At 46.1% G+C, this 10,594-nt stretch overlaps 2 protein-coding genes across 2 annotated transcripts; one reads left to right on the plus strand and one right to left on the minus strand.

The window, feature by feature from the left end:
* Positions 1-570: 570 nt before the first annotated feature.
* LOC133897304 (cyclic phosphodiesterase-like) lies at positions 571-1,743 on the plus strand. The gene is made up of 3 exons (XM_062337983.1): positions 571-926; positions 1,150-1,204; positions 1,280-1,743. The coding sequence occupies exons 1-3, from the start codon at positions 636-638 to the stop codon at positions 1,477-1,479; spliced, it is 546 nt and encodes a 181-aa protein (XP_062193967.1). The 5' UTR covers positions 571-635; the 3' UTR covers positions 1,480-1,743.
* A 1,799-nt stretch (positions 1,744-3,542) lies between these two features.
* LOC133896587 (zinc finger AN1 domain-containing stress-associated protein 17-like) lies at positions 3,543-4,562 on the minus strand. Its single transcript, XM_062337186.1, has one exon. The coding sequence runs from the start codon at positions 4,311-4,313 to the stop codon at positions 3,768-3,770; it is 546 nt and encodes a 181-aa protein (XP_062193170.1). The 5' UTR covers positions 4,314-4,562; the 3' UTR covers positions 3,543-3,767.
* Between the last annotated feature and the right edge of the window lie 6,032 nt (positions 4,563-10,594).

The following is a 10,594-nucleotide window of genomic DNA, read 5'->3' on the forward strand; positions in this document are numbered from 1 at the left end:
TTATACATGTAAATATACAGATATTTATATATATGTATATATATATACACATATACATATATATATATATACAGATATTTATATATATACATATATATGTATATGTATATATATGTATCCGTATATATACATATATACATACACAGGACTCGTATAAACAATAGCTACAGTATCTTGGACCTAGAATCGCTCCAATTCTTATAGCTTTAATATATAGTATTGATTTACTGGGAAATATTATTGATGTAAATAAGCCACCAGTACAAATATACAAACAGTAAATGTCATCATCTAATACATATCTGAAGGTTATATTTAATCCTACTATCCCATCACTGCGAGGCGAAGCGCTCCCATCCATATTTATTTAGGAAAAATCTTTTGTTTGCAAACAAGCAAACGGGTATAAATATATAAACGGTAAATGTCATCCGTTCAATACCTATTTAAAAACTGTGTTTAATCCTATTATCCTACCAGTAAAAAATTATTTCCTAATATTTTATAACCGTAGGAGAGTTTCTACAAACCAATCCTCTTCTTGTTATGGTGGGACCTATTTACTTGGCAACCCGCGCCTCCGGGCCGCGCTCTCGTCTCCGACCCGGACCCCAGTGGTCAGTGGCTTAGCCCGCATGGATTCCACCGATCAGTCGCCCGAGGAGGTGTACTCCGTGTGGGCCCTACCGCCGGAGCCCGTCCGCGGCCGCCTCCGCCGCCTCATGGCCGGACTCGGCGCCGCGCACGGCGGCCCGGCCTTCGAGCCGCACGCCACCGTCGTCGGCGCCATCCGTCTCCACCGGTCGGTCGCCGTCGAGGCGCTCCGCGCGGCGGCCGCAGGCGTCCGCCCCTACACCGCACGCGTCGCTGGCGACCCTCGGGGCTTCTACCGCCGCGGCCGCCTCCTACTGGAACCCACCCCCGAGGTAATTCGCCTCACATCTCATCTCCTCGTAGCGATCGATTCTCCGGCTTCGCGAATGCGACGCAGCGACTGGTCTATGGATCCAAAGGTTTCCTTTGCCCAGTTGGCTGGGGCTTCCAATTGGATGTGCAACCCCAGATAAAATGCCACCGTGTACAGTATGATTTAGAACCATTTGCATGCACGGTGGTTTTGTTACATCAAATTCTCTGAATTTTTGTCAGGTAATGGCAGCGAGCGATCACTGCTGCAGCCACTTCGGTTATCAGAGACCAGCCCGTGAGTGTGGTAGTTGAATCTTGTTCTCAGCCGGGAAAAAATCACAACATGATGAGTTAATTCGGGTCATTGCAGCATACGTGCCGCATCTCAGCCTCATGTACGGAAACCGAAGAGAGGAGGACGACGACGAAGCGGCAAGGAAGAAGGTCGAGGAGCTGGACAAGGACATACGGGGACTGCAATTTGAGATCTCCGAGCTTGCGCTTTACAATACGGAACCTGGACATGTGGAGTCATGGAAATTGGTGGAGCTGTGCCACCTGACTGCCTGAGAGGAAGTCATCGACTAGCTACCATCTTCCTCTCCATGCTACAAATTTATGAAGGTTTGATATTGCTCTTCTTAGCAGTATACATATATACGTTTTAAGCACCTGTTTTATATCATCTGTGTGTAGCCCGTCCAAACAGAATAAGGAGTAATGTTAAGAGCTTTGGCCCTTCTTGGGTTTTCGATGGAAAATACTTTGGATGATTTATGTCTGTCTAGTACTGTATGGCACTCTGGCATAATGTAAAAATATGTACCGATTCTATTTTGTAAAAATATATGTATGGACTTGCCTTCGTTCACACGGCTTTGAATTTGAGCTTGCAATTGTGCATGTAGGTAAAGTAATCTGACATAAATATCAACATGTATTTTTGAGGAATTTTTCATGTTAATTTAGTGTCTAAAACCCACATGTTGATGTTTCGGGACTATGTGACGGCTCAATTTTCATTCAGGCATTTGAATGTCCACAAGAAACTCGCCCACATATGCCCAAACTGTACATCCTGCTTCACCATTTCATCAGTTTCTTTGCAGTTTAAACTATGCAGATAAAATACTTTCATCGTTTACTTTCAACTGTCAATTCAATCAATTCAACTATACTATCAATTTTGAACCACAGAATTCATATAGCTCCAGCATCAGAATTTCACTTAAATTTTCTTTTGAAAAGCATGGGTTTCTTTACTTTATTAACTTTGGATTCGAAAGAAGTGGTCTTGCTTTCATCGGTACATATTTATTTGATTCATATACTTTTAGGGCCTACCAGCCATTAAAACACTTTGATCTGAAAGCATGTATGAGCACTTTTAGGGCCTACCAGCCATTAAAACACTTTGATCCGAAAGCATGTATGAGCACTTTTAGGGCCTACCAGCCATTAAAAATTGAGACAGAAACGACTTGGAATATATTCCCGTCCGTATTGTAATCCAACAAGCAATTACATGAAACAAATACAGACCAATCATATCAATCAGCTGTTCCTGAGCAATTCATGCCAATCAGTTGTGCAAATATATGTATGGACTTGTCTTCGTTCACATGGCTTTGAATTTGAGCTTGCAATTGTGCAAGTAGATAAAGTAATCTGACAAGTATATCTACATGTATTTTTGAGGAATTTTTCATGTTAATTTAGTGTCTAAAACCCACATGTTGATGCTTCGGGACTATGCGACGGCTCAATTTTCATTCGGGCATTCGAATGTCCACAAGAAACTCGCCCACATGTGCCCAAACTGTACATCCTGCTTCATCATTTCATCAGATTCATTGCACTTTCAACTATGCAGATAAAATACTTTCATCGTTTACTTTGAACTGTCAATTCAAGCAATTCAACTATACTTCCAATTTTGAACCACAGAATTCATATAGCTTCCAGCATCAGACTTTCACTTGTTTTTTTTTTCTTTTGAAAAAATGGGTTTCTTTACTTTTATTAACTTTGGATCCGAAAGAAGTGGTCTTGCTTTGATCGGTACATATTTATTTGGTTCATATACTCTACATTTCAAAAATGTCATATACATGAAATAGGATAAGTTGATTTGTAATTCATATTCTATCTGATATAATGTTTAAAATTCTTACTCTTTCTGTTATTTGGAAAAACCGAAGACATAGTGCCCCTATTTCTTTATTTATGATTTTATCAATAATGACAAAGTTTGTGAAATTCTAATTGCATTGTGGCGATTCTTTGATTCATATACGGTGTGCACCATTTCAAGCATTGGTCTACGAGCAGAAGTGGAGTACGTAACCATCTTCTATTTTCTGAGTTTTTGAGAAGAAAATCAAGCATGTATGAGCACTTTTAGGGCCTACCATTAAAAATTGAGACAGAAACGACTTGGAATATATTCCCGTCCGTGTTGTAATCCAACAAGCAATTACATGAAACAAATAGACACAAATCATATCAATCAGTCGTTTCTGAGCCATGATACTCTGTAAACACGAGCAGTGATTTCAATTTTATTTTATAATTTTTTTCGTTCATCCGCAAAATACCGAAATTTGCGAATTTTTGTTATTTTGATCATTTCTCATCTTCTATTCTGTATGGGTCTCACATGTCAGTGAAAGGAAATCCTGAAATTAGATATGGGAATTGTACGATTTACACAAGGCAATCCATGCCAATCATATCAATCACTGGTCCCATACGCGAGAGTTTTCCCCAATTCCCCAAGACCCTACGGGAATTGTGAGATTTGCCGTGAACATTGTCAAGTCCGCAAGCCTGGCTGCAATATGTCCCTGGTTCAAGCCTCAGAATATCTTGAAGTTCCGGATGGATACCGGCGGTGCCCACGCGCCACCGTCCTTCGTCTGCGCGCCGCGGCCGCACTCTGCACCGGCCCTCCTAGCGGCCGCCGCTCCAGCCGCTGCACGGGCGGTCGCCGCGCAGTCGTGGTCCGCGGGGAACCGGTGTTTGAGGCACACTTTCTGGCCGCACCCTTTGCACTCGCTGGTGTTGGAGAACGTGAGCGCCTCCTTGCACCGACGCGCGGGGCACCGCGGCTTGCGCTTCCTGGCCGGGTCGCAGCGCCGCGACCGCGCGTGGGCCTCCAGGATGCCGCAGTCGTCCTGCCCCGGCACCCGCTCGATGGCGTCGCCGCAGTCCGGGCAGACCACGACGGTGCGGCCCTGGTCGGCGGCCTTGGCGCAGCCGTGGTCCCGGTACGTCCGGTGCGCCGTGCAGAAGACCTTGCCGCAGCCGTCGCAAGGGAAGGGCAGGAAGTCGAGCTGGTTGCAGTCAGCCTCGTCGCAGTGCGCGCCCAGGTCCGGGAACGCCTCGGTGCCCCGCCGCGCCATCGCCGCCTCTGCTCGCTCCTCTTGCCCGCGCTCCTAAGCTTCTCTGAATTCTCGTGGCGTCCGCGATTGGGTTGCGTGATGAGCGAGCGATCGGTGAGGAGACGGTGGTGGATTTTTATAGCTTGCGCTGGGGGCATCGGCGCGTCGCCGTTGCCGACGCGGCTTCGGTTCGCCTTTCTTTTGCCGCAAGAAGGGAGGCGGGCTCCGACTTCCGGGTCCGCGTCGCGTTGGCGCTCTCGTTCTGGATTGGTCGGGTCTCGTCTGGAGCTGCCTTTCCTTAGCTGGCTCGGTCTCGTTCTGGATTTGCTTCTGTTGCAGGAGGCGTCGGCCGTGACGTGGCGGGCGGAGGCTGGGGTGGACCGGGTCGTCCTGGTGGGTCCGCGTGTCAGAGTGTGAGCTGTAGCAGATGGAGGCCAAGCTAGGCCTAGCAATGGTTCAGGTCGGGCTGGGTCCTCCTGGGTTTTACCTTTCGTGATGGCGGGCGAGTGCAATTTTAGTCCAATGGGGTCGTGGGTGGACCTGGATCCTCTGTCTTAATCGCGATTAATACAGAGAATCAATGTGTAAACAGTGTAATGAGCCGGTAGCTATAGTAGTCTGCATTAGTTAATTAATATTACTGTAGTGAATATTGTAGTAACAGTACTGCGGTATACTGTAGCAACGCGCTTTACTGTTCACATGATACTGTAGCGACAGATTTGGGCTCTCTGTTTTTGATCGGACGGTGCACCTTCACCTTAATGCAGAGAACTGTAACTTCTCTGCATTGGCTTCTCCAATGCAGAGGATCTCAGTCCGTCGTGGGTCGGGAGCCGGTTGGTGGTCGGGTTGAAGTCGGAGGTAATTTTGTACCTTTAGGTGGTTTGGATTCTTTTTTATTTGCCTTATGAGTTTATCTAATTATTTGATTATTTTAAAATATTAATCATGGTACTATAAATTCTTACGTTATTATATGCTTGTTAGATTGATTTTTTCTTATAAAGTCTTAAGCGATAGTTTTTCAATGCATACTTGTGTGTTTTCTTATAGAGGGGTCACATTGGTGGGTTCTCATTAAGTTTTAGGTCTTCATTGGGTTCAAAACCGAATGTAATTTTGCACCCATCTGGTAGTTTGAATTCAAGCTAGATTTTTTATTCGGTTTTCGGATTAGATATGTTCTTGCTACACCCGGTCCTTACCCACCCCATTACGGTTTTTTCGTGCGTTCTAAGTGCACGGCCCGATTCAATTCAATCGCATGTGTCTGTGCACATACTGGTAGTACTGTGCAGGCCCAGTTGTAGCCCATGCCTTTATTAATACATTTATTTGAACGGATTTTATTCATACCTCGTACTCCCACCGTTTTCCAATAAGCAAAATATTCAAAATTTGACTAACAACAACTTTTAAACATTATGAAATTAGCTGAAAATTGTACTGCTAGGTTTGCCGTCAAACATACTTTTTAATAATAATTTGAACTATTCGCATATTAATATGTTAAAAATGAATGGCCAAAGTACACTGAAATCAAATTGTGGGACGAGGTACACTTATTTAGTAGGGCTAGTATATATGCAAGTGGCACATGCCATTGCTACGTGCAAGCTGATTAGATTTGCTTTCAACCGCATTGTTCATTCCATTCCTACACAACCATTAAGAAGAAAAAATAGGAGCACATAGTTGCTAGGCAACCTTGATGCTGTAATTGTGCGGCGTCAACCAACGCGGACTTGAATTCATTCCTCGGCCAGGCACTGGCATCATTCTCAGAGTCGCACTCAGCGGCGAAGCTAGGGTGTGGTACCCTATGGCAGTGCACTATGTAAATCAAAATTTTAGTATTATTTATCTTATTTTGATTATATATACACTACTATAAATTAAGCTCTAAGATGAATATTTACTTTGGATCGTGAATTCCACCATTAATTAAATTTCTAGCTTCGCTCCTGGTCGCGCTAGAAAGCAATGGATTCACTGAGGCCATTCTTGGCTGCTCCTATGTGAAGGAGGCGAAGAAATGGCTCGGCCCATTCAACTCCACGCCGGCAGGATCGACGACGGACTGAGACACGCCTCAAACCCCCGGCGGCCGCTCTGCTGTCATGCCATTACGAGCTAGAAAGATGGGAAAAAGAACAGGAATGGGCGAGCATGCCATTGTTCCCTGCTGAATTCGTGTCGACACCATCGGGGCTCGTTTCTCGGCCACGACAAGACTTGAAACGCCGCCGTTCTTGCAACTGGCATCTGTGCAGCGTCTCTCGGAGGTCGGTAGCCTAGCTACGCGAGCTACTTTTTCGGTCGTTCAGTGCTCGGAGCCGGTGGCAACTATCGACCCCGACCTCCCCTTGCAGCCCAAACCGGATTCTGTCCGACAGAGCTGGTTGTACTTGTATCAGAAAATGTTACGGTGGTTGGAAGAGTTCTCGTCCGAGGGAAACACAAATCGCCTGCGCGACTTCTGGGCAGCAGGAGCTGATCCAACCCCTGAAACTCCATTGAAGATTAGAGGTGGAGGAGAAGGAGAAATGAGAAGGAAAGGAGAAGAAAGAGGTGGAGGAGGAAAAAGAAAGAGCCGCTGGGCAGGGAGCAGCGACCTCTCCAACGCACACGCGCGCAGGCGCAGCTCGGCACGGCCGGCCCGGAATCGCATGCACCCGAAGCATCACACGTAGAAAGCTTTTGCGCCCCGGCGTCACGCACCCGCTGACGAAGCTCTGTTTGCACGCCGGGACTCGCGCGCGCAAACAAAGCGCTTTGCTTGCGAGTGACTCGCGCCCCAACATTTCGCTAGCGCTGCGCGCATCAGCAGCTGTCGACGGCACGCCCATGTGGTCTCGAAGCTCAAGGGTACGGTTGGTCCGTGCATGCTCGGTCAAATACCACTACTAGTACACAAGGTTTTTTCTTAGCATTGGCATATCGTATTCACTCCGATGGTTGGTACCCTGGGGTATTTAGTGGGAATAATTGCTCAATTATCACTTTAAAAAAATAGTAATTACTGTTGGTGATGATATACGGATCGTCCTGAGTTTGTACATATGAAACATGATAATAAATGAGTAATTATCACTTCTTTAGAGTGAAAAAAAATAAATACCCACTTTGATAAACGAGAGAACTGAGGGAGAAGAAAAGAAGAGAAGGGATTGGTAACCAAGAAGTAGATGAGCCGCTGACAGCTCTATATCCGCCACTGTCGGTACGTGGGTGACCAACCTAGCTTTTCGTAAGAAACGTTGGCCCCCTGTAACTGCCAAGAAATGGGCCGCGGCAGACTGTTTTCCTTCAGTTCATTAAACCACGTCAAGCTACCCAAACTGCATGGAACAGTGTTCCTTGGAGGAGAAGGGAAAAGGTCGAATTACAGTAGCAGGGAACAGAACAACCTAGCATAACAGAAGAAGACAAAATGTGGTGCTAGCATATCACTTGACGCCAGCCCTACAAAACAGTTGTTTACCACCAACTCAGCACGGCCCTATCGCTGACGCTTACTTGCAAGCACGTTCAAGGCATGGTTATCCTTTCGATATAAGCGTGGCTAAAAATATACTTAGACTCCAAACAAAGCATCGGATCGCGACTAACGGGTCCGGCTGGCCAAGCTCCATCCCAGTTTGGTCAGCGTCCTCTTTCGGCGATCACCTGCCGTCCGGCCTGCCTACTCTGACCTCCTCGCATGGCGGGCGGCGCTCCTAGCGTTGACATTGCATCACTGCCACCGAAAATCTTATAAGGCGGATGCTAATTTTTAGATGCATGAAAACAGAGTTCCCTTCCTGCAACGTCTTAGGACCGTTCGATCTCCATCTAACGTACGAAATTTTGTCTTCAACCTCCGGTTGTTTCTTCTATCATGTATTTCACACAGGAACTTGAAATCAAGCGCGTGATTTCATACGCTTAAAGATTAAGAAGAGTGATCTTATAAACAATGTCATTCTTTTCCCTTTCTTTTTCTTTTGTGAAAAAGGTTCTATTTGTTGCACTTTCATGGTTAGGTGACTGGCCCTAATCTTCGGGTAATTCTTCTTTATTTGTTGCAGTAGTAGTACTTAACACATGCATGCTAGATTTAGAGTGAATATCAGTTTTTTTTTAGTTGCCAACCGTGGGTTATCAACAGAAGGTGGTTGTCCGGCTAAAAGGCGCACCTGGTCAGTACTGACCTCTAATGTCAACCAAACGATTTTGATTGCTCGTTTCAAAAGAAATTATTCCCAGGAGTGGGCACCCCTCCAGAGTAACAAAGTTCAAAAGAAATGATACTGGTAGCTGATTATTTGTCAAAAACTATAAAAGGCACTAGTAGCTGATTAAGATCCAGAGTATTAGAAATGAATTAAAAAGAATTTGTCTGCATACTCTCTGTAAAGGCCTAAGACATAGGCAACATCTAGGAATCACGCAAGCGAGGGATTGAGAGAATGCAAAAGGCCAAACTTGCAGAGGACCTACAAAGAAATGTAGGACATTGTAACTGACACAAAAGGTAGGCATGGCCCCGATGCCCATCTAACCATCTTATAATTGAGAAAGATGGGTTCCATGATGGATAGGGTTGGTAATGGATTAGGTAGGGTCTAGGTCGAGTAAAATCATATCCGATCCGAAACCCGTCAACTATAACCCAACCTAAATTCGAATGTGCAAACGGGCTAAAATCAGAACCTGAACCCAAATCCATCGAGCAAACGTCAGGTTTTGGACATCCATCGGGTGGGGCAGTGCAGCGAGACGAGGCACGTCGGGGCGGCGTAGTCAGGCGACTTGGGGCGACAGCAGGCCGATGTGGCCAGGCGTGGTTGGGGAGGGGGCAGGCAACAAGTCGATGTGGCCAGGCATGGACGGGCAGGGGGCAGGCCAGCGTTGGGCGGTGCCGGGGAGGGACGGGGCGGCATGGCCGGGCGGCGCCGGGGAGGTTGCAGGCTAGGGCTGGGCGGCGTCGAAGAAGGGGTGGGCGGTGGCAGAGCGGCGTCAATAGGGGCGCACGTGGCCAGGCAGCACTGGGGTGGGGACAGGGCGGGGGTAGAACGGCGGTAGCGAGCCGACGTGGCCGGGGCTGGGCGATGTCGGGGAGGAGGCCGAATGAGGTGGCCAACGTCGTGGAGGGGGCAGGACTAGTAGCAGCCGAGCGGGATTGTAGGAGTGCGGGTGCGGTGGCCAACCAGTTGTCCAACGTGTGAGTTAGTGTCTGAATGAGTGATAGGGTTTGATTTTTAGTTAGGCTTTTGGGCTGCAATGTTAGGTTAGGCTGTATCTATCAAGTGACCCGTGGGTACCCATGGGTGAAATTCAAAACCCAATCCAACTTGATTCGGGTAACCGACTCGTCAGACCTGTGGACGAAAATTGTGACCCGAACCTGGACCCATCGGGTCTGGAACGTACGGGTACTCAAACCCACGAGTCCAATTGCTAACCCTATTAATGGATCCTGACAACTAGGTCGATGTCAACATACTCCATTATCGGTAATATATAAATGAAAATAGGGTATTTGTACATCGAATAGTATCGTAAGGAGATATAGAGTTATACAGGTTCAGACATTCGAGTTGGATAATAACGCTACATTGTGTCTTGTCTTAATTATTCTTAGAATCACAGAGTACAATAAGGTATGTTGATAGATCTTTTATTTGCAAATATATGTGGATGGATTTCTGTGTATATACTATTGAATATATATAGATGGTCTAAGAACTAGGTAGATTTCTATGTATATACTATTGAACATCTAGTCGGGTAAGAAATTGCTTCCTGTCGTGGATAGGGATGGCAATGGAAACATATTAACCGTGTGTCCGTGGGTAAGACCCTAATGCGTGTAGGTTTATGTTGTATTATTTGTCTATGGATCTGGGTGTGAATTTGTATCTAAATCCAATGAGCACACATACACGGCCATAAAAAACCTTTCCCGTGTACCTCCTCCAAGCACGTCATGTGTGCCAAAATACTTGTATAGTCCAGCAGATGTGCCCAAATACTTGTATGTTTTTGTTTATTTCCGTCTTATTACTTACCCTCGATACTCTAGTTTTTCTAAGTACAATATGTAACTAGTACACTTTTGAATAAATGCTTCTATATTCTTTAAACATGGGTACTTTTAGAGACGCAATATCCGAATGGGTGACTGTCGGAGACACACGAGCTTGTAATGACCCTTTTTTCACGGGAATATGAGAGACATCTTATGTTGTTGGCGGGTATACAGGTGTGCCCGCGGGTACATAGTGCCTGCGGGCGACGGATATGGGTTTTATTTT

The sequence above is a fragment of the Phragmites australis genome, chromosome 17 (genome assembly GCF_958298935.1).
Source record: "Phragmites australis chromosome 17, lpPhrAust1.1, whole genome shotgun sequence".
NCBI lineage: Eukaryota > Viridiplantae > Streptophyta > Magnoliopsida > Poales > Poaceae > Phragmites > Phragmites australis.

What these genes read in the sequence shown, in the direction of transcription:
- LOC133896587 (XM_062337186.1), bottom strand. Translation starts at nt 4,313, where the DNA reads ATGGCGCGGCGGGGCACCGAGGCGTTCCCGGACCTGGGCGCGCACTGC.
- LOC133897304 (XM_062337983.1), top strand. Translation starts at nt 636, where the DNA reads ATGGATTCCACCGATCAGTCGCCCGAGGAGGTGTACTCCGTGTGGGCC. An exon ending in TACTGGAACCCACCCCCGAG is followed by an intron (nt 927 to 1,149) that starts GTAATTCGCCTC and finishes AATTTTTGTCAG; the next exon opens with GTAATGGCAGCGAGCGATCA. An exon ending in CGGTTATCAGAGACCAGCCC is followed by an intron (nt 1,205 to 1,279) that starts GTGAGTGTGGTA and finishes GGGTCATTGCAG; the next exon opens with CATACGTGCCGCATCTCAGC.